Here is a 23268-nt window from a genome sequence, read left to right on the forward strand (position 1 = left end):
ACGCTAGTATAGTTTTTTTTTTACATTGTTTTAGGAGTACCTTGTTAAAGATTAAAGGTTAATTAAAGGAAAATCATCAATACCCCCATGCATGACAGTAACCAGGCTATGGTGTCCGTCAATATGCCACAAGCTATTTGGAGCAGCCACAGAACACGCTCTCCTAGAAATTACGACAGCCCAACGGATTCTAGAGTTTCCAGGGTCAACGCGGTCAATACTCTCCCTGATTCCATCCCGTTGAACTCTGAGACCTATAATGATCGAAGATGTCCGGTCACCAAGGAATACCCGAGTCCCATAATCACTCATAAAACGTTGTATGAGATTATCTACTTGCTCATCCGAAATCATCGAGCAGTCTGTTATCTCCTCTAGCCCATGTAATGTTTATGTTCAGTTGTGTATGTTTGGGGTCGTTTGTCTTTGTTCTACCCCTTCATATAATAAGGCTTCCTTCGTCCGCCATATTGTGTTCAGAAATTGTAGAGCGTGAGCTGGGACCTAATGATGCGCGAAGGCGGTGCGCAGACAATGTTGAATGAATATTGCACCGTGTTAAACCAATATTTCGATCGTGAATGTGAATGAATATAAACCGTTGAATGTGAATGAATACATCCCGTAAATGTGAGTAAATATATTCGTGAATACGAAATACGTCGTTAAATGTGAATTAGTATATCTCTTGAATATAAATTTAGTTGCTGAATGTGAATAAATATATTCGTGAATAATAATAACAACATTAAATGTGAATGAATATAAACCTTGTGAATTTTGCACCATTTCGCCAACCATACCTTACAAGCCAAATCAACAGGTCCGTGGATCCTGGGACGAACAGTTTATTAGCATTTCCGCTTTGTTAAGAAAGTATGGTTTCAATTTCCACTGTTTGTACTTCCGCTTTCAGACTTTCATTCTTGTCTAGTTCGTGTAAATGTTGTTTTCATGAATGATTGTTAAGTCAAAATCAATTTACCAACAATAATTTCGGTAACTAATAAGCTTTCTCTTATTTAAGTTAGCGATGCCAATATGAATCAAAATAAATCTGCTGACGTTTCATAAGTTCTTATTACAAGCGCTCGTCCTGCTTACCTTCTAGCTGAACGGAAAACTTCCCTTCAGTTGAAAATGTTTCCCCTCGATCGCAGTCACCAAGAAGATACAGCTGTGATCCTCAAAAGGCGATGTGTTTCTGCATGAAAGTCCAATTGAAATCAATTTACCTACAATAATTTCGGTAACTAATAAGTTTTCCTTGTTTAAGTTAGCGAGGCCAATAAATGTGCTGACGTTTCATAATTTCACAAAACAAGCGCTCGTCTTCCCTACCTTTTTGCTGGACGGAAAACTTCCCAACTTCCCTTCAGTTGAAAATGTTTCCCTTCCTTTTCGTAGACACCAAAAAGATACAGCTGTGATCCTCAAAAGGTGATGTGTTTCTGCATGAAACAAAGAACATCTTCGTTGGATCGAGATAAAGTGTTTATGCAAGAAGAGCGACTGATCCAACATGTCGTCTAGACGAAGCTGTACAAAGTCATGCGAAGTTAATAATTTCTGACTATGCTCTTGCTATTACCTGTGTTGTCAGTAAAATAAATGCTTCACGATAACTTTTTCTGCTCTTGGAATTACGAACCTCTAGGAATCCCTTTTCGCATTGCTAGTACACTGATCGCCGCTCTCCGCACTGGGCTGAGGGTGTTTCTGTACAAATTCGTGATTGCGTATTGATCACGAGACCGAAAGCACTCACCCGGAAACTGAATACAATGAAACAATTGTATTATTGCAAATCAACAAAACACTTGTCTGGCGTGATGGGGCGTCATCTACAACAGACTTGTTTGGACTGAGCAGGACTCGCGTCAAACATCTTACGAAAAAGGCCTTAGTTGCATGTGAAAAAGGCTTTCAGTTTGTAGTCTGCGTTACAGACGTAAATTTACCCGCTAGTGACCCGCGGAAGGTAGCGTGTGTGACGTAAGGACTACCGCTAGTATGTTCGTCGCGGCCTGCGCATATACCCTGGCCACGGCGGGGCACCTAAGAGCCTTGGAGCCTGTTCATAGCCCATTGAAAAGAGACCGACGCTGCCATAGCGTGACATGTTTGGTGCAAAATATGTCACACTCACGACCTACACAAACCACAGATTGGCAATATGAATGATAAGGGCAAATGATGGGAAAATATGCGGGATATTTGAAATAAAACAGACAGTTGTTGATTATGTTGTTTACAGTACCCCCACAACAACTCACCCCACCCCTCCCCTGATCCCACCCATTTTTCTGTGGTTTATTTTATAGCATAATGTCCTTCAAACAAGAACATGTATAGTTCTCAGTGTTTATTCTGCCATACTATTATAGCCAAATGTCCATACCCTGCTCACGGAAAATTTTTGCTTGACCCTCTCCCCCCAGTCCTCACCCTGGTAGTCTCCTCCATAGTCGTTTTTTGGGATGTCTGCATACGTGTCATCCCAAAAACGGCTGCCAAGGAGACTACCACCCTGGTGGAAATTCCAGTTTAGCTTCTTACTTTCCTTTAAAATATTGATGTTTGCAATCCCCCACCCCCCTACCAATTTCAAACGACCTTTCATGAGGTGGGTACGGATATTTTCTGGAACTGCACATCCTGACCTTTAATTGGTCACCCCAGACATTTGTGCGCAATTAAAAAATACTGTATCAACCAAACAAATCATCAAATTCTTATTAGTGATGCAGACTGCCATAACATTTATTTGTGAAAACATCTTGGACTGTATTATACATGAAGACAGTATCATCCAGGTGATGACAATCGCTATTCTTGCTACATGATCTACTTGACAATGACAATGATGTAAGCAGGAGAATTAAAACATCGATTGCTTCTGAAATTCAGCATGGCACAGGATCATTTAAGTCTCCCCAGTAATGAACTTCATTTGTACCCATTGCACAGCTTCTGACTAATGGATCCATTCTTCCATCATACAAACCAAACACTCCTCCTACAAAGGGAAAATATTCATAATACAGTATATGAACTTGTAGTTGAAACGTTGAAATTTGAAGCAGAACAACAGAACTACATCTGGCAGACTTCAATTTTCATTACTGGCCATGCAGTCTTCCAGATTAGGGGATCTCAGGTCAAAAAGGTATGATGATTCAGTACTGGGCAAATGTAAGTCAACACTTGATACTCAATACTTCCAAGAATCGAGTATTGAATTCGGTCTCAATTTACTTGAAGTGCTACTCCATTCTCGATGCTTGATTCTTGCAAAATTCAACACACTGAAACATTCACGGTTGGCCTGTGTTTTATACATTAGAGCGAAACTCTGTAAGAATACACACAATTTAAGACAAGACTTCAAAAACATTTATACAATGAGGAACATACAGCATAGCATGCAATCACTGTTTCTGAGAGACTAAATATGAAACTTAAGGAAGAAAAGATGAATATTAAAAGCCAAATGCAATGCTGCTGAAACAATACATTGATTCACCTGATTACTTCAGTTCCTTGTAGAAGGAAGTCACTCAAAAAAGCTTACTTTTTTTGTCTTCACTTATAGCAAGTAAACATTCAGCTTTTCCCTCACCGAAGTTTCAGCCTCTAATGTACCCACTATCCTAAAGAAATTTTTCTCTTGACAGCCAGGCTGTGTTTATGTGACGTCATTCCCTCCGACTCGAAATTGGCGGGAAGGAGAAAAGCCTGCAACTGACTTGGCATCAGCAAATCTATTTTTTTTTTTCAAATGATTATCCACTTCACTATCTTCAGTGGTATCATGTTAGAGTTTCAAGCATGTTTGGCTCAAAATAATATGGCTCAAGACCAGCCACAACCAAGAGGGGTAGTTAAAAAGCCTGTCGGAAGCCATTTTGACAAAATCTAGGACAGAATGACGTCACAAAAACATGGCCTGACTGCTCAGTACTATTCAAAATGGCGGCAACAAAGTTCAGATTTTGGGCTTGTTTGGAAACAAATTTTATAAGAAAAACCTGCACTTTAGAGACTGAAACTTCAGTGAGTGGCTAAAACTTAGCGCAAGGTTTTTATTAGCGTTCACAAAAAATATACGCTTTTTGGAGTGACCTTCTCCTTTAAAATAGCATTATTCCACTTATCACTTGCCGGTGTGAATGTAGAGTATTCTGTGTCCTTTAAATCTCCCAGGATTGTTTTTCATCTCATGAAGCATCCCTCTAATTGCCTTAATGTTGTACACAGGGTCCACCATTATTCCTGTAGTACTGGAGATCTCTAGAATGCTCTCTGCACATCATAATTGATTGGATTAACAAATTAGTGGCTGAGAGAATGCAGAATGACTGAAAGAGTTTCAAGATTGACCTTTTGCATGCTGAAACATACAGTAATGTATGTTTCACCGACACTTAAATAAAGTGATTATTATTACTATTATTATTATTATTATTATTATTATTATTATTATTATTATTATTATCGTCCTCACGTAATGTTTGCTTAGAGTCCTTAGGGCCGAGACCAAACCATGGTCCTGGGGCACCAGGGGATAGCCAGTTTTTAGCTTGATAGCACCCTCCTCAAAATGTGTGCTGTACCTAGCAAGGTTATCTTTTGTAGTTCACTGATGCTTAATTGGCCGGGAATTCTTCCAAGATAAGTTTCTAGTCCCTTTTTGATAGCTCCAAGTGCTCCAATGATAACTGGTATCGTTTCCGTTCTCATGCCCCACATTCGGCTTGTTTCGATTTCCAAGTCCTTATATTTGGATAGTTTTTCACTGACTTTCACGGATGTGTTTCTGTCTGATGGTACTGCCATGTCAATAAAGTTACAGGTTTTCGTTTTGTGGTCTTTAATCACTATATCGGGTCTGTTGGCTGTTATTTTCCTGTCTGTGTGTATTGGCATGTCCCATAATATCGTGACATCCTCGTTTTCTGTAACTGTTTGCGGCTCATGGTCATACCACTTTTCTGATGTCTTTATATTATAGTTGTGACAGACTTTCCAATGTATATACGCGGCTGCTTTATCGTGTCTGTGGGTATATTCTGTTTTCGCAAGTTCAGGACACCCAGACATGATATGGTCAATTGTTTCGTCGTATTTGTTACACATCCTGCATAGGGGGCTAGTACCGTCTTTGATAATGCTGGCGTGGTATGATCTGGTAGCTAGGCTTTGGTCTTGGGCTGCGATTATGAATCCTTCCGTTTCTGCCTTCAGTCCACTGCTTTTGAGCCACTGGTTGGTTTTGTGGTGGTCAACATCTGCCTCCTTTATTCTCTTTGGGTATCTTCCACGTAGGGCTTTGTTCTCCCACTGCTTTGTTAATTTTTCTTGGGTCTTATTTCGTGCCATTTGTTTGGTTCTCTTTGCATATTTGGTGGTTGTTTCTTCTGCTTGTTTATCTGGTATTGTTAGGTCTAGTTCTTGTTTGAATTGTTCTGCTTGCCTTTGTATAGAGTACAATTTCTTTCTGCCATCATGTTCTTGCACTAGTTCGATTAGGGCATCATCAGTGTTCTTTAGGTATGTATCGAGCCCTATCGTGGTTGTTTTGTAGGAGGCTTCTAATTGGATAAGACCCCTACCACCAGCATTTCTTGGGAGGTAGAGTCTGTCTACATCTGCTTTTGTGTGATGCATTTTTGATAGGGTGAGTAGTTTTCTTGTTTTTGTGTCTAACCTCTTGATTTCACTCATCTTCCAGTCGATTATGTTAAAACTGTAGGTCACCACTGGGATAGCTAAGGTGTTGATTGCCTCAAATCTATTGGCAGCATTGAGCTCCGTTTTTAGGACCATCCTTACTCTGCGGTAGTATTCCTACCTCACTCTTTCTTTCATCTTGGCATGCTGTATACCATCACCTTCATCCACGCCAAGGTATTTATATGTGTTCTCTTGGTCTAGTTCCTTGATACAGGTGTCAATGTCAAGTTGTAAATCGGAAGTTTCTGTCAGCTTTCCTCTTTTGAATGTGGCTTTAGCGCATTTGTCCAGCCCGAATTCCATCTTGATATCATTGCTGAATGTCTTTACAATATTGAGTAGGCCGGTTTGCTGGCTGTCACTTTTTGCATATGTTTTTAGGTCGTCCATATAAAAGAGGTGGCTGATTGTTCTACCCTGGGCTTCATATCCATAAGTGGTTGCCTTTAGTAATGAGCTCAGTGGAGCAAGGGCAAGACAGAACAGGAGTGGAGAGAGAGAGTCTCCTTGAAAGATTCCACTTTTGATATTGATAGGCCTTGATGTTATTGACCCTTCAGCGTGGTTGAGGTGTAACGTTGTCTTCCAACATTTCATGCTTTCTGCGATAAAGTTGACAGTCACAGGGCAGATCTTATAGATTTCCATGCACTTTATTATCCACGTGTGAGGTACACTATCAAATGCTTTCTTATAGTCTATCCAGGCTGTGGATAGGTTCTTTTTCTTGGTCTTACAGTCCTCCAGAATCATCTTGTTTATCAGGAGTTGGTCTTTGCATCCGTAGCTCCCTCTCTTACAGCCTTTCTGCTCTGACGGTAGGAGCTGGTGTTCATTCAAGAAAGTGTATGTTCGTTCTGCTATGATGGATGTCAGAATCTTATACATCGTAGGAAGACAAGTAATCGGTCTATAGTTCTTTGGGTTTTTTGTTTCTTCTGTTTTTGGTAGTAGATATGTAATACCTTCAGTAAGCCATTCTGGTGTTTCTTCGGGGTGTTCAATAACCTTTGTGTAAGCTTTTGCTAGGTCTTCATGTTAGCTGACAAGATGTTTAAGCCAGAAATTAGAAACTTTATCCTTTCCAGGTGATTTCCAGTTGCTGCTTTTGTTGATAGCACAGGTGGTCTCTTCGACATTTATTGCTCTCCATGATTGGGCCTTAAGGTCTTTGTGCAGGTCTTCTTGCCCTTTTATCCATGCAGAGTCTTTGTTATGTGATTTTTCTTTCTCCCAGATGTTACTCCAGAAATCCAAAACTTCTTCCGGCTGCGGTGGTTCATCCACACCAATCTTTTTCTTTCCCAGTTCACGGTAGAACTTTTTGCCGTCGTCTTTGAAGATCTTATTTTGCCGGAAATGTTTGTTTCTTTTTTCAAATCTCTTTATCCTTTGCGCCTTAGCTTGTATTTGTTGTTTCAATTTTTCTTTGATAATTGGCACATCCCCAGGTTTTTTTATGTCGTAGCGTTTCTCAATCTCTTTCCTTTTTCTCTCCCTGATGTTTGAACCGTTCTGTATTTCCGTCAGAATCGAAAGGTCACTTCGCTTTTTTTGGATCTCTTTCTTAATTTTTGCTTTCCAAGCAGGCTCTTCTGTTTTTTTGTGTATGCGACTGTGTTGTCTTGGTTTTAGGCCTATTTTCTCTGTTATTATCGAGGCAGTGGCGTATACAATTTGGTTTATGCCAGTTATAGTGAGTGGTCCATCGATGCCTTCTTTGATTTCTTTAATGGCTTTGTTGGCTGTGTCAATTGTATCACGGGCACGGCGATCTTTCTTTATCTTTGGCAGGAGTGGCCTCTCAGTCATTTCCTGGTTTTTGACTGTTTCCCACTTTCTCAGTATATCATTTTTCATTGCTATCATACTCTCCTCTTGCTTCGTTTCTGTAGGTTTTTGTGTTCTTCCAGCACTTTCAGGTAATGTGGAAGTGTTTTCGTCCACATTTGTTTCAACCATCTCTTGTTTGTCAGTGTCTTCAATCCCAAGTATTGATCTGTTCAATTCCTCTGGAATGGAGGTGGTTTGCCTTACCTTTGCTCGTATGGTTTCAAGTTCCATTTCAGTGAGTCTTTTACTCTTGATAATGTCCCTGCGAACATTAGCGAGTTTGTTTGCATCAAGGTTTGGCCTTGCTGTGGGGTTTTGTAGCCGCCAGATGTTATATGCAGCCTTAGTGGTAGTAGTCTCAGAGGGGTTATTCGTAGCTTTGTAAAATGCTTGTAAAATGCTTCCATCACTAGAATCCCCTTGCATTATTAGAATCCCCTTGCAGGATGGCAACAGAATGCAACACCTCCAGAACAGTGACCTCGACCAGTGACAAGCAGGACTATCCTTTGTTTGGGATGTCTTAGTGAATATCTTACCATCCTGCAGCATGGTGGATTTTCTACCATTTGGCCATAATTAATTTTTTGTAATTTACACATGTACATGCACACCCACATTTCACAAAGAAATAGTGGTCAAAATTATGCAGGAAAAAATAATTTCTAGCTGATAAGTAATAAATTTTGGCCCTAGAGCTTGGGGGCTAAGTCTCACAACCACGAAAAAATAGAATGTAAAAGTGTAGTGACATATAAATGCATACATGTACATTGTGTAGTTCAGGTGCTGATCACCGCTGAAGCCAATACACATGTAATGCTATACAATGAAGGAGCTGTTATAACAAACTATGTTGAGAGACTACTCAGATCTTGAGTACATATGGAGTACATTGTGTATATTTTCAAAAATGTCACAATATCCAAAATAAAATGAGACATTTACCTAATTCTTCCTGAGAGGATATAGCATATCCTTTTCCCTTGTATCCTTCAATAATATCAATTATATCTTCTGCTTGGACGTCTAATCCTCCCATCCTTAGGTCCTCATTAATTTTGTCATAAAAATATGCTGCATTATCACACACATTTACAGCATGACAGCTACATGCACAAGAGACAATCAGTTAAGACGGTCAGGTTTCATACCTATGTTTTAATAAAGAATAAAGTGATTAGTCTTAGTGTCCAGTGACTACTGTCCTGTTTCTGCAACTATTGTGTAGTGAACTGTTTCTGACACACATGCACACACTGTAGTGACCAGTGTCTAGTTCTCAGTGTGTGGTATTTCATTTTTATGTCAAGTGTCTAGTGACCAATGTCTATTGTAAAGTTGTGGAGTATCCATTGCCTACTGTCTTAAGTACATTGTATCCATAAGATATATATTCATAGCTGGCATTCAGTGTCTAGGATGTGGTGTCCTGTTTCTTGTTGCAAATGCCGAGTGTCTCCTAACTAGTGTTATACATCAAATGTCTGTGGTGTCCAGCACCCAGCATCCAGTATCCTGGTGCCCAGTGTCTAGTGTCTAGCATCCAGTGTCCAGTGTCTAGTGTCTACTGTATCTTCTGTGTACAAAAGTAAAAATCTTACTTCAGTTTTGATCCTGTCAGATAGTTAGCGATGGCAATTCCTGCTGCACTTCCCCCACTGCCAACTGTTATTACAATGTCATCAAAATTCTCCAATAGGTTCTGAAACATGCAAAAAAATATTTTCAATTCCCCTTTTATTGCACAAACTACGTAAATACAAGAAAACTGTTTTAGCTCCAAGACTCGGGTCAACCATACACTGTATTTTTTTTTTCCTTTCCTAGTTCATTGCATAGTAAGTTGGGTGTGCAGGTTTACGAACCCAGGCAGAAGGTCTTCATTTAACACACAGTTCATTGTTGTACATTGTACAATATTGCAGTGGAGCAGCAATAAAGTAGAAGAAGAAGACCATTTCCAAGTGTTAATGACAAGTGTCAGAATAAAACAAGATAGATTAAGGTTTCTGGGACCTACCTTAACATGCTAATATGGATACAACCTGTGATCCCCCCACCCCCTGCCCCCTCTGCTACCAATTTTCCTCACAGAACACTATACCTCAAACACAAATAGCCAAGAAACAAGTTTTCAGGACAAAATCATTGAATTATTTGTGACTTCCTAACAATAGCCATGCAACAAGTTTGACACTATCTTGTAAAATGTCAGTACATGTACATTTCCAAATCACATTAAATGCTGCTTGAATGCCCTACCTCCCACATGCAAGCTCTCCAAGTTAAAAGCCCATGCAAAACCCTTATGTATACGTATGAAGATATACAGTCAGCAGCAATTCTTTAATTATTAATACAGGTCACACATGTATCTAGATACTATTGATAAGAGAAACAGTTTAAACCACATCTACTCCTGAAACTATTGATGTCGAAAACAACATTTATACACAGTTTCCACTACTTGTTTCCCCTGGTTCATCATTTCTTCAAATGCTGTTAAGCAACCAAAAATTCCCATGTATGAAGAGCCCCCTACCTCAATTAGATAGGCAGAGGAACCCTGTTGTTTTCTGAAAGAATGAAAAAAGTTCAAAGAAAACATACAAAACAATCTGATTCAGTAAGAAAAGCAGAGGTGGATTTAGCATTTCATGTGTGGAAAACCTTTAAGCTTTGTGTACTCAATTACACTTCAATGCCTACTAGGTGCAAATATGGTCAAGCCTTCTCCCTGACAGCAAAGTGTGAATTTTGCAGTTTGAAACTTCATGAATAATTCTCCATTTCACTTTCAACAATTCTGTAAATGAGGCTGAATCCAAAAACTATGCATCTTGCAGTTTCAAGGGTTTCATGACTGGATTTAAATCTGGCATAATAGTAATATGCATGTTTATATTGTTAAGTAGCTACTTACAAACAAAGAATTTTACAGTAGCTATTGTATAGCATTATTAATAATAATTTATTACTTAACTAGTTATTTCAAATTTGTAATTTAATCATAAACTGAGGTCACCGTTATTTTTCCTCATTCTCTTTGTTGCCAACATTTCTTGACCTTCTTAGAATACCAAATAGCTTGTTAATGTCGTGCGCAATAGAAAAGACACCATTTAAGTGGGAGAAAGGTGTGGGGATAAGAGTTGTCCTGGACCCGAGAGCTGCCTGCGATGTGCAAGGCCAGTACTCGGGGCTAGTGTCAGCGGGTGGCATATAAGACCGTGAGATGGGTGTCATGGGGCACAGAGGCAGGGTGGCATGTACCTATGCCAAGCTCCTGGAGGGATGATAGCGAGGGGAAGTGGATGTGACCACTGTTTCTCACCCAAGCTAAGGCAACCCAGGCATCGCTTCAGTGCGGGACTGAAGGGTTGTCGCCAGCAACACTTATCCCCAAAACCATTTATTAACAACAACTTTAAAGGTTTTTTTATGCATGTGTATATAGAAACATACATAATGTCTATATAAGGTAACAAAAACGAAGCAGATAAAACGTAGGCACCTATGTAAAGAGCTACGCCTAAGAGTGGTAACCCCTGGAAATGCGAGATGAAAGTGGAGGGTGGGAGGGGAAATAAACGCTCGGGTCAAGCAAGAAGCTGAATTGTGAGTGGAGATCGACTGCGATCGGTGTACTCGAGCATGAAGCAAGTGAAACTACTTGGAGCTGATTGGCTGGTGATCTGAAAGCACGTGCGGATCAATCTTTTGATTGGCTGAAAACAATGGCGCGGGAAATCGATTGCCGGAAAAACACCTAGGCGTGGAGCGTAGGGATCTATTGAGCTAAACATTAACTCCAGTTTAGGCTTTGGCCAAAACAGCTATCAATAAAGACATTTATGTTCTTAGCAAGTTGGAAAAGATGGGCAGTTAAGGAGAAACAAGGGGAAAACACCAGATACATTTGTACCAGTTAACTAACAGCAGCCTAGTTTCTTAATATACAAAATAAAATATCTGTTCAAAAAAACAATAATTAAACAGACAATGAGATCCAATTTAATTAAATTCGTTCTTAAAATCTTCCTCTTAGAAGAATGCAAAATTGATTTTTTTCAGACCTCTCGGTAACAACCTCCTCCCAAACCCTCCCTGGCTGATATTAACTGTTACTTAAACAAAAGAGTGCTAAATAGGACCTTGATACATGACTGTATGCATGCTACTTACAACTTTTCTGCCAGCTTTTCCATCATTTGTTCGAGACCTGATTTGTACTGAAGTGGTGGAACAACAATAACATGACTTCCAACCATTCTGTTTAAAAGAAGATTCCCTTTACATCCAATGTTTGTAATCTGTATTGTTAATAGCAGCAAGAAAACCTTGATCAGAAATTATCAACTTCAATTAACTCTGTCACATGGACTTCATTCTGCTATAGGTCATTGACTGTCCCAAGAATTAACGCAACCTTACATGTTCTTTCAGGTTTTTGTAGCAATGTACAGAACTTCGCAATACAAATTCTTCTTAACTGGCAAAGGCAGTACTCAAAATTTCTTGCGAATTTACCTGCACATCAAGAGATCTATTAGATCTACAACAGGCAACAAAGTTCTGAGATATATACACTGTATAATTATGTTTTTGAATATTTTAGACAAATTTTCCCTCTTTTCCTCAAGCAATTGCTTTTTCCTAACCATGCAGACCACAGCACTAATTGCACAACATCGAATTTGGGGCTGGGGTAAACCAGGAGTCATCACAAATATGGCCATGGCTATTGAATTAATTAATCAATATCAAAGCTACCTGACTGTGAAATACAGGCTTTGTTTGCAGTTAGGAGTTTATTTCAGACATGCCTGTTGACAATTCCATAGGAACAAGTAACAATTCAAGCCAAGTTGTCTAGCAGCAACTGCAGTGCTTCTACAATGATTGGACTGAATCCCACCACATGTCAAAATTGTGTCGCACTTCTTGCCTAAAGCATCAGCCAATAGAAACTCCAACTTACGAACCTAAACCAATTAAGAATTACTAGTAGCTGGTATTTAATTTAACAAAAGATCTGAATAAAAATTATCTCCTTCATGAAGGAATTAGAGGATATTGTAGCTTATTTTTTTCTCAAGCATCTGAGCAGGCCGGAATCCTAAATCCTTGAATTTGATTGCCTAATGACGTGCTCGTGATCAGACCAGCTTTTTGCAACACAGCCCACGGGCCAGAGTTTTTCCCCACTGTAGCGATTACAGCTCCTAAATTTTGCTCCTAAAGGTTAGCAGTAATCGTCAATCTTTTGCTTTGTTTACACCTCCATCAACAATTAGTCAATACAAGTTTATATCTGTTCACTTTAAAATGCCAAGGAAAGTCACTGTAGGTAAATTCAATTGAGTGTTTTGAAGTTGTGACAGTTTGCTTGGTTGTTTGTAGCTTGGCACTGTAACCAAGCGTTTCTCTCACCATAAAATTGGAGTCAATTTCAGTCGAGTTTACCTGTCTGATCGTTGTCGTACATTTAGGAGAATTTCTGTGGAATACACTTAACAAATTTCCTCACTTTCTGCTACTCAATTTACAGTAGAAAAGTCTGATTTCAAGTGATTTTAATAGCAGTGACTGACAGAAATTGTTTTTGTAGTAAAACTTCAAACTTCACACAAAATTTCACACCGGAAAAACAATTTTGGAGAACTAACATAAAGTAGTTCGAAAAATAATAATTTGTTCTTTAATCAATACATCTTTCTTTGTCTAGTATCACAGTTACTTGCTTGTTGCGAAGATTTTTTACAAATCCTTGGTAGATGGCCCGGAATCCGATTCAATGTATAAAGTTGCGGAAACAAACCCATTTGTAATCTGTAAAACAAATTTACTACAGAAAAAAAAAAAAAACATGTTATTTGCCGGCTTAGGGTCGATCCGTATAGTGAAAAACTGTAACCTTGGGCTTGCATTTTCAAGACCTCTGTCACAGTTTTCCACCATACAGACCAACCCTAAGCCAGCAAATAACATAATTTATATGTCATCCGAGGTAATGTTGCAATAAATTAATGGCAGTCGTGCAGTAAAGAAGATAAACAATATACACTCAGTTCTTTACTGGTATTCAATTCTTTTTCTTTAGGAATAAATTTGGGTTCATTTAATGTATCTAAATTGAATATGAATGTGTCACTGGCCTGTGATTTTCAAAACATCAAAAATCCAGGGCAAACTTTCAGTATATGACTGGGAAAAGGAAATCAGTGATCCTTCCCATATCCACCAGTTAACGACAGTTACTCACTTGGCTCTTTACACTCATTTAAACTGTAATACAATGCACCTGGGGGTGGGATGTTAAAGGTACTGTAAAAAAATGACCACTACTGCAATTGATTAATGTATTTTCACATTGACATGCAATCTTGACAAGCAACTAAAAAAACCTGTTGGGAGTGAGTAAACTTCGTACCTTATTTCCAGACAGAGTGCTCCCTGTCAAGTCATCCCTTTTGATAAACAATGAAAACTCCTTTGGATAGTTTGGAATGTTCCATGGATGGATTGGAGTGTTCCGCTGTGCAAGCTACAAAACAGCAATACCTACAGTTAGATCAAAATAACTATTGTCAGTTAGAACTGCTGTTACATGTAGATTACAGGCTCATTAAATTATAGACATATTTTGTTTCCCTCCTTGGCAAAATGACAGTTTTTTAGAGTTTGATTAAGCATTAAAAAAGGCAGAATGCTTGACTTAAGTGAGATGTTGTCAAGGCAAATCAATCAAGAACAAGGCTATCTGTAGTTGAAATACCAATAAATTGAAGCTCCAGGTCTGACCATAAGAAGAGAAATAGTACCATTTACTTTTTCTTTAGCAATCTCTCTCCCAGACCCTTTGCTCTTCCCTAATATTCGTACTGTTGAGCAGCTGGCTCAAGCAAACACAAAGCCATCGTTTTTTTCATAATTGTAGTGATATAAGTGATTTTCATTCAAACCAATTGTAATTTTTAAAGGCAATATTTTTAATTTTTTTAAAATTATTATCTGTAAAAATAGTCTTTAAACTTGGTACAGTATGAAGATCCTCTCAGGGAATCTAATTTTTTTTGGTTTGTCCCATCCCGTCCCGTCCCATCCCATACTGTACCAAGAAAAGCAAAGATTCTGGGAATGAGAAAGGCACAAATAAATAATCTCATTCCCAGAGGCCAATTGGTGAGCACCAAGAATCAGCACCTCTGGGAGAAATCAACAAGAGTCAGCATTAGTCACAGCAGTCACTCTCTAGGCATGTTCAAACCATTATTGAACTTGAGAAGATGAGCACAATTAAACAGAAACCAAAATTTTCGGGTTCTGGTGCAGAGTGTCACACATTTGGTCACCGCTGACCCAAAATGTGCCAGCTCTGGGGACAAGATTGCTTTATTTTCAGGGCGGGTAGCCTGCGAACGCAGACGTATTTCAGGCTGTTGCTATCTTGATTAAGAATGGCTTTGATTGTACCATCCATCAAAAGATCCTGGACCCTTTGGGACGCTTCATCATTGTTAAGGCTGATATCAAAGACAAAACATATGTTTTAATAAATGTTTATACACCGAACAAGGACAAAGATCTCATCTCGTTCTTCAATAATTTACTTGCAATGCTACAAAGAGAAAACTTAGATACGGAAGATAATATTATTATAGGAGGCGATTTCAATTGCCCTTTAAATCCAGAAATTGATAAAAAGGGAGGTATACTTATTCAAAGAAAATCAGTTACTGCCTGCATTGATTGCCTACAAAATCAACTCGATCTGGTTGATATTTGGAGAATTAAAAACCCAGACACAAGGAGTTTTACCTGGAGTCAAAAGTCTCCAAGAATGTTTTGCCGTCTTGATTATTGGTTGATTTCTAATAATTTGAATGATTTAGTGAAATCAAGTGATATAATTCCAGCCATTCAAACAGACCATGATGCAATTTTGATAGAGATTGGAGAGCTAGAAAATAAGCTTAAAGGTCCCGGGTATTGGAAAATGAACTGTTCCATGTTGAAGGATGAAGAATACGTAAATAATGTTACTGAAATGCTTCCAGTTAATGGACGGCAGAGGGACGCAAAGAACTTTCGGACAGTGGTAACGTTTGGGATTGGATCAAAATAATATAAGATAAGGGCACATGCCATTAACTACTCAAAGGAAAAAGCCAAGGAAGGAAATGCAACAGAATCAAATCTCCAAGATGAGCTTAGAAAGGCAAAGCAAGAATACGAAACTACACCCAGTGACTCTATTGAATTCTATAAGACATTTTGGCCAGTAATTAACGATAGCTTTATGAACTGCATTAATGAATGTTTTGAAAAAGGTGAGATGTCTAGTTCTCAAAAACAAGCAATCATCACACTAATTGAAAAGAAAGGGAAAGATCGTTCACTTTTAGAAAACTGGTGTCCAATCTCCCTTGTTAATGTAGATACAAAAATAATGACCAAAGCAATTGCATCAAGGATAAAAGAAGTCTTGCCTGACATTATTTATCCTAATCAGACAGGTTATGTAAGAGATCATTTTATAGGCAAAACTATTCGATCTATTTACGATGTCATGGACTTTACTGGGAAAGAAAACATTCCCGGTTTAATGCTATTCATTGATTTTCAAAAGGCATTTGACAGTGTTGAATGGGAATTTCTTTTTAAAAGCCTTGAGGCATTCAATTTTGGTCCAGATTTCCTTCACTGGGTTAAAGTCTTCTATAAAAATATACAAAGCTGTATCTTGAACAATGGTATGACTTCAAATTTCTTTACGCTGGAACGAGGAGTTCGGCAGGGAGACCCACTGTCTCCATATCTGTTCGTAATAACTGTAGAAACACTGGCTATCGCCATTAGACAGAATTCAGAAATTAAAGGAATTTGTATCAGAGAAGAGCAAGACAGGAAACTTTTACAGTATGCTGATGACACCACAGCGATATTAGCAGATGCTACATTGTAACTCAGCCGAAGTTTTAATTGAACTACTAGACAGGTTTCGAAACATTTCACGTCTCAAGATCAGTTGCTCAAAAACTGAGGGTATGTGCATAGGATCTTTAAAAGAAAGTAAAGAAGAATATTTGGTATTAAGTGGCCTAAAATCCTGATTAAAGCTCTGGTTGTATATTTCCCATATGATCAGAAATTATTAAAGGAGAAGAACTTTATTGAAAGGCTAGATAGTATTAAAAAATCATTAATATTTAGTCCTCTAGGGGCCTGTCTATTTATGGCAAGGTGACAATAATTAAATCTTTTCTGATCCCAAAGTTCGTCCACATATGTTTGTTACTTCCTACACTAAAGGAAATTGTGAATAAACTGAATCAGTTGTTATTCAAGTTCTTATGGAAAGGTACAGACAGAGTAACTCGCATGTCAGTAATAAACGATTATGAAAAAGGCGGTCTAAGAATGATAGATTTGGAAAGCATGGTGAAATCTTTAAGGTTGGCCTGGCTAAAACGACTATTTAATGACTCAAATGCAACATGGAAGATGTATTTACTTCATCTGTTAGAGCTTGTAGGAGGTCTGTTCTTTCTAAATTGTAATTATGAAGTTTCTGATTACACAATATCTTCTCAATTTTACCACGAACTTTTGTCATGGTGGCTGAAGTTCCGCAAATCTTTTGCTTCAGAAAGTGATTGGAAAAATATTATTTGGAATAACAAAGAGATCCGAATAGACAACAAGCCGGTTTATTATAAAAATTACTTTAAGTTGGGAATTGTTTACACACACAATCTTCTATTCAACTTAAATACAACAGACTCCTATAACTATTTTTCGAACAAAATCAACAAAAGCAATTTTCTACAATGGGCGGCCCTCTGTCATTCTATACCTTCACATTTAAAAGAAATCAGCCTAGATACACCAATCATATCTCCATCACTTATAATTGAAAATAAAATATTCGATATTAGAGACAAAAAATCAAAAGATTATTACTCACTGCTGGTTTCAAAAAAAGCTCAACCTCCTAATAATATCCACAAATTGAAGAGTGATTTTAATTTCGCAACCCAACAATTTAAAGAAATCTTCTCGTTACCACATTTAGTTGCACTGGAGTCGTATGTCAAGGCCTTCCAATACAAAGTAATTAATTCTATTTTCTACACTAACAGCAAACTATGCAAAATTGGATTTAGAATTAATGATGCATGTACTTTTTGTAATGATGAACCTGAGAATTCATATCACCTTTTCTGTGAATGCCCTCACTCCAAAACGGTCTGGACTGATTTCGAATCGTACTGGTACCATATATCGGATCAGCCAGTCCATCTATCTGCACAAAACGTTTTATTTGGAGTTTTATCCAAACAATGCCCTATATCAAATTTATTAAACTATTTCATAGTAATTGGAAAATTATTTTTGTGGGACTGCAGAAGAAGCCAAACACTTCCTAAAAAGGACTGCAACCAAAACTTAACATTAAATACGAAACTGAAAAAGATATCAACAAGAAAAACTTCTTTGAAAAGAAATGGGTGTTCACTCCAATATAATTAATTATGTCCATCTTATTTTATTGCCTTTTTATTTTAATATGAATGTATCTTTTATTTTGTTGCTCATTGCTTTAATATGAATGTAAGTAGCATCAGTAATCATATTATTTTGTAAGTAGTGTAAGAAGTGGTATCATAAGTTAAATAAGTATTTGTATTGTTTAGTAAAGTAAGTTATGCAAATTGTATTATTGTAAGTAGCTCCTGTAATTGCATTGAATTGTAAGTAGTGTAAGTAATTGAATTGTAAGTAAGTAATTGAATTGTATAAAACCATTTTGTCAGTAATGTAATGAACTTTAGTATTTGTATTACTTTTGTAAATAGTGTAAGTAGACATACCATTGTTTGTAAGTAGTGTGAATCACAATTAAAGTGTCAAAACTTTCAACAACAAAAAAAAAGGCTGTCGCTTGTCTCTGCTGAAAATAACATCTGCGAACCCGAGCCAGGAAACAATTTCTGTGATGTAATGACTTTTGTTTCTCCTTGGCTAATCAGATTCCATGATAAAATGAAACTCAAGTGCTCCTCGCAGTGAATACCTTGCACAGTAGTTCTGGGGCTACTTGAGCTAAACTGTGATAGGCTTAAAATCCCTACGTCAGAAAAATCGTTTCCTGGCTCGGGTTCACAGACGTTATTTTTCAGCGGAGACGAGCAACAGCCGGAAATACGTCTGCGCTCACAGGCTAGGGGAGGGGGGGGGGGGGGGGATGCATTCTGAGCATGTGCATGTAGTTATCTTGGACTCTCTTCTCCTGCCTGGGTTCAATTCCGATATAGAATGTCAGGGAAGGGAAGGAAACAGAGGGATTAAGCGGTCAGTGTAAAATGCAGACTGCAGACCAGGGGTAAAATGCAGACTGAGGGTAAAATGCAGACTGCAGACTGCAGACTGCAGACCAGGGGTAAAATGCAGACTGAAGGTAAAATAAAATATTAATAATAAAAACGCAAGGATCAAATCCGGATCAAATGAAGACTTGGGAGTGTTCGTACGCATATCCGTAATTTTTTTTCCAAAATCCAAAAAACTCAAACCAAAAGGCGTTTCCTAGCCTTAGTCAAACATTATATTATCAACCTCGAGTTCCTGAACTCCCCATTTTGTTGAACCAAGTTTCCCACAAGGGCCCAAACTAATTGTAATTCTATGCATCTTAACTTTGTTTATGTGTCAGCCATTTTGAATTTTGTTTACACGATTAGGTCTGGGACCGACGAACTCTTGCAGCGCATTTCCTTCATCCTGTTTTCATCAACAAAGTCTTAATAATGTTCAAACCACCACGTGTCTTAGTTGCTTCAAATGGCCTTGGAATTGTTCGGAACACAAGGCAAGCAAAACACGACAGCACAACAACGGGGCAAGCTAAACTTGTAGGTATCGAGCCTAGTTGGTGAAAGACATTCAATCTTTGTACTCGACTTTAATATATCAAGAGGTTTGTGAATTGGTATTTGCTGAAAGGTGACAGTCGGCTATCCAAACACAAGAAATTATAACATTTCGGCGTTCTCAAATAATCGTTAGTATGACCATTTTGATCGAAGATATACCGAAACTCAACGTATACAAAATTCAACTTCATTTAATCACGCAAAACATTTTACGGGTACGAACACTCTTTATTTTATCCTTATGACTCGTTTTTTATTATTAATATCTTATGTCACTCAGTCTGCATTATTTTTACCCCTGGTCTGCACTCTACAGTCTGCATTTTACCCTCAGTCTGCATTTACACCCAGTCTGCAGTCTGCGTTTTACACTGACTAGGGATTAAGTACATATGCCCTGATTAACACCTGCAAATCATGACCAGTCCTTGTCACATCTCACATGGAAAATCTCAGTGCTATACAATATAGCTAAACATATTTATACAGTGGGGAAGGGGAGATTCCATTTTTTATCTGCACACCCCCTATGGAAGGCAACCTCTGACACAGGGCCTGTTGGAATATTTTTTCAAAGAAGCCGACAAAATTTTGAACCCCTCGGATGCAAACTTCAAAGGTTCTGACAACAAAAAACTAGGGTGTCGGAATCTGCCCTTCCATAAGGGGGGTGCGGATAAAAATGGAATGTCCCAAGACCAACTCACTCACCCACCTATCTACCACAAGGTATGCAATCGATAAAAATTGATAATCAATGACAAGCAATACCAATCAATACCAAGCTCGTTTCTAATGCTATACTAAGAGCATTTTAATACCTAACCTTCACAAAGTGCTCTGGAATATTTTTGAGCGAAGAAGCCCATTTTGGAGGCTCATATTGGTGGAGTTGTGTGAGCATGTTTATGCCTCGAACAACCTTCCTATTCATCTCCTGAGAAATTATCCAGTACCAACTGAAGCTTGTTCTTCATGATTATTTCATATTTTGCAGAACGACGCCAGATGATGAGTTTGTTGCGAGGGTTTGCGAGTTCCTCTCGTTCCTTTGCACTTTGCAGACGCCATTGACAAAGTCAGCGGTTTTTTGGATACAAAGTACCTGTTATGTAAGAGAATATGAAAATTCTCCGTGGAAGAATGAGCGGGCGTACCGTTTCCTCTCGAATGCTATTAAACGCTGTTTTAGGCTATCTGGAGTACTTTTAAAGCTCCCTAGTTTAATTTTAGGTTGCGCTAAAAAAGTTTTATCTGTTTGGTTATTCTAGGGGAACTTGAGTATTCTCGAATTTATTAGGGATTTTTTTCCATTTCCCGAAAACCTTAAGTCTTATCGCCTTTCCGAAAATGATAGCTGACCTTTTTTCGGTACCCAAAACGACATTTTTGACAATCCCGAAACAACAGACAGTTCGAGGTGACAATTCCCTTAAGAAAATCAGAGGGGATTAAAGGCCTTCCGAACAGATAGTTTACCGAAGCGATCCGTTGGGTGCGCCGGTGCCCGTGTACGAGCAACAGTTTTATAAAATATAGTAACGAAAGGTAAGCTTATTACTGTTGCTCCTGGATAAAATGCTACAGCTACAGTAATCGCACAAGATATCCCCTAGCAACCAAATCCTTAATTTCAGTTTCCCCTTTTCACAAGATCTCACAAGCTTTTACGCAGAAAAAGTAATCACAGAATGTTGTTCAGAAAACCAGTCGAGAAATTGACTTACTGGAAAACAAAAGTGTATGTTAAAAAGCTTATTCAGTAAAAAGAAAAAGAAAAAAGCCTTCCATGAGTAATTTATCTTTTAAACAGCCGCCAGTACTAGAAAAGATGTTCGAAGTAAAAGATAAACTGGCAGTCGTATAAGGTCCTATATTCCTGCCATCAGTCGTAATCTTCAGCTCTCCAAACACCATGCAGAAAAATTCCCCGAGAGCCTACACCAGATGCAGACAGCTGTTTCTGCCTTTTTACAACAGCTTGTACTCAGCCATGTTCCATTCTCGTCCACAGTGTTACTCGTTTTAAAACCAAACGAAATGGAGACTCTGTCGAAAATGGGCATGTTTCAAAAAGCGCAGAGGAGCTAAGAGCGTTTTTGTGTTTAAGGTGGACAGCCAAGCTCCCCGAGGGGCTGTGCAATGCTTGCTGACCTACAGGCTCATCCATCATAGTGGCTGGGAGTGCAAAGCCATCTAGATGGTTCACCTAAGGTAGGGAACCCCTACTCAATGTAGCCAGTTCGCCAACTTCGCCGGGGAATCGAACCCCGCCTACTTCGGTCAAAAATTCAAACACACTACAACACGACAGGTTTTACACGACAAAAAAGCCACCACTGTGCAGTACACCAATGAAGGAGACCCAGCACGAGTGGTCAAGGGACGATCACGGGACAAACATAACAGGACACGACAAACATAACAGGACACGACAAACATAACAGGACACGACAAACATAACAGGACACGACAAACATAACAGGACACGACAAACATAACAGGACAAAACAGAACTGATACAAGTCTCTGTGCAGTACACCAGCTAAGAAGACCAAGCACGAGAGGACACAAAAACAAAAACACCCAGATTAGGACCATGCAGAAACTGCCCAGATTCGAGCAGACAAAAAGCAACTGTCTAGATTCAGACAGACAAAAGACCCACCACCCAGATTCGGACTAAAGATGAAGAATGAGACGATCGCCGACCACGGATGCCACAGCACCTCGGGCCCCCCACTAGCGATGGAAATAGCGACGTTTCCTGGAAGAGACAAACCTTTTGAAATGAATAGGGAGATAGAAGTGAACACGAGTTTTGACATTCTCGACGACAGAGGCAGCTCCAGGACGGACATCGCGAAAGCGAAAATCATTCTGAGCATGCCAGAGGAAGAATTTACAGACGTTGAGAATGTAGACAAAAACCCGAGGAACCACCGACAACTCATCAGAGTTAAAACCAAAAAGGGCATGACGACAGACCAGAGAAGGAGCCAACGACCCATCACATTCTCGAATAAGCTAATAAGGAAAAAGAATACCATCAGCCATTAAAAAACCGAAAATTTAACCATCAACCCTCAAAGCCCTATTTTGCCCCCCATTGAGATCCTTTGTAAAGGCCATCAAATATACTTGATAACTATTCAGTTTTCTCTTGCATTTTGAGTAGCATGTAACCAAGATGATCGTTTATCGAAGGACTGTTTGGAAAACAAGACACAAACAACAAATTTTGTACTGGATCATTTCATACTAAGTTTTCGCGTGTATGTAACCGTGTACATAAAGGAAAGGCATATCCCTCCTCTTTTATTCGCAAGAATCACCAACAGAAAAGAAAAAAAGAGAACAAAAACCATGGTTCACTCTGACTCCGAAGTCAATTACAGTCAAACCTGTATTAGGCGGACCGTGCTAGTTTCCGCTTAATAATATAGGGTGTCCGTTGAAAACAGGTTTCTTCCGAATTCGTCGTAAGAGGGTCATTTTAATATTCTCGAGGCGGTTTCATTCCCATTCGAAAACCAGAGCGATGCAACCTTGGAAAAGTAAAGAACGTCTTAAAGGACCCTAGTCCGCATCCACCATTTTCGATTCCCTAGAAATGATTGATATTACACGTTGAAGCGAAATCTTATTGCTTTACAATAAGTTGTGTTCCTGAAAGTATGTTTAATTTTCCTTAGTAGTTTCACAGTGATTTCCCTCGTTTCGACAGGCTCCGAATATCATACAGTAGCCAAACTCT

At 38.7% G+C, this 23268-nt stretch overlaps 1 protein-coding gene and 1 pseudogene across 2 annotated transcripts; both read right to left on the reverse strand.

The window, feature by feature from the left end:
• Window positions 1-2732: 2732 nt before the first annotated feature.
• Window positions 2733-20586, reverse strand: LOC149108952 (uncharacterized). Of its 2 annotated transcripts, XM_089294945.1 has the most exons (9): window positions 20338-20586; window positions 14006-14119; window positions 12399-12557; window positions 11758-11885; window positions 10040-10148; window positions 9174-9274; window positions 8518-8678; window positions 4165-4305; window positions 2733-3019 (listed from the first exon to the last, which is right to left on the reverse strand). In XM_089294945.1, exons 1-9 carry the CDS (start codon window positions 20443-20445, stop codon window positions 2907-2909), a joined length of 1134 nt encoding a protein of 377 aa, XP_089151071.1. In that variant the 5' UTR covers window positions 20446-20586; the 3' UTR covers window positions 2733-2906. The 2 variants fall into 2 exon arrangements, with proteins under 2 accessions (XP_089151071.1, XP_089151072.1); XM_089294946.1 differs by lacking the exon at window positions 12399-12557.
• Window positions 4567-6065, reverse strand: LOC149108953 (uncharacterized; annotated as a pseudogene).
• Window positions 20587-23268: the final 2682 nt, after the last annotated feature.

The sequence above is a fragment of the Orbicella faveolata genome, unplaced genomic scaffold (genome assembly GCF_042242905.1).
Source record: "Orbicella faveolata isolate gen_17 unplaced genomic scaffold, um_ofav_v1 contig_25, whole genome shotgun sequence".
Taxonomy (NCBI): domain Eukaryota; kingdom Metazoa; phylum Cnidaria; class Anthozoa; order Scleractinia; family Merulinidae; genus Orbicella; species Orbicella faveolata.

What these genes read in the sequence shown, in the direction of transcription:
- LOC149108952 (XM_089294945.1), bottom strand. Translation starts at nt 20,445, where the DNA reads ATGAATAGGAAGGTTGTTCGAGGCATAAACATGCTCACACAACTCCAC. An exon ending in GAAAAGCTGGCAGAAAAGTT is followed by an intron (nt 10,149 to 11,757) that starts GTAAGTAGCATG and finishes TCATTCTTTCAG; the next exon opens with AAAACAACAGGGTTCCTCTG. An exon ending in ATCCTCTCAGGAAGAATTAG is followed by an intron (nt 4,306 to 8,517) that starts GTAAATGTCTCA and finishes TATGATGTGCAG; the next exon opens with AGAGCATTCTAGAGATCTCC.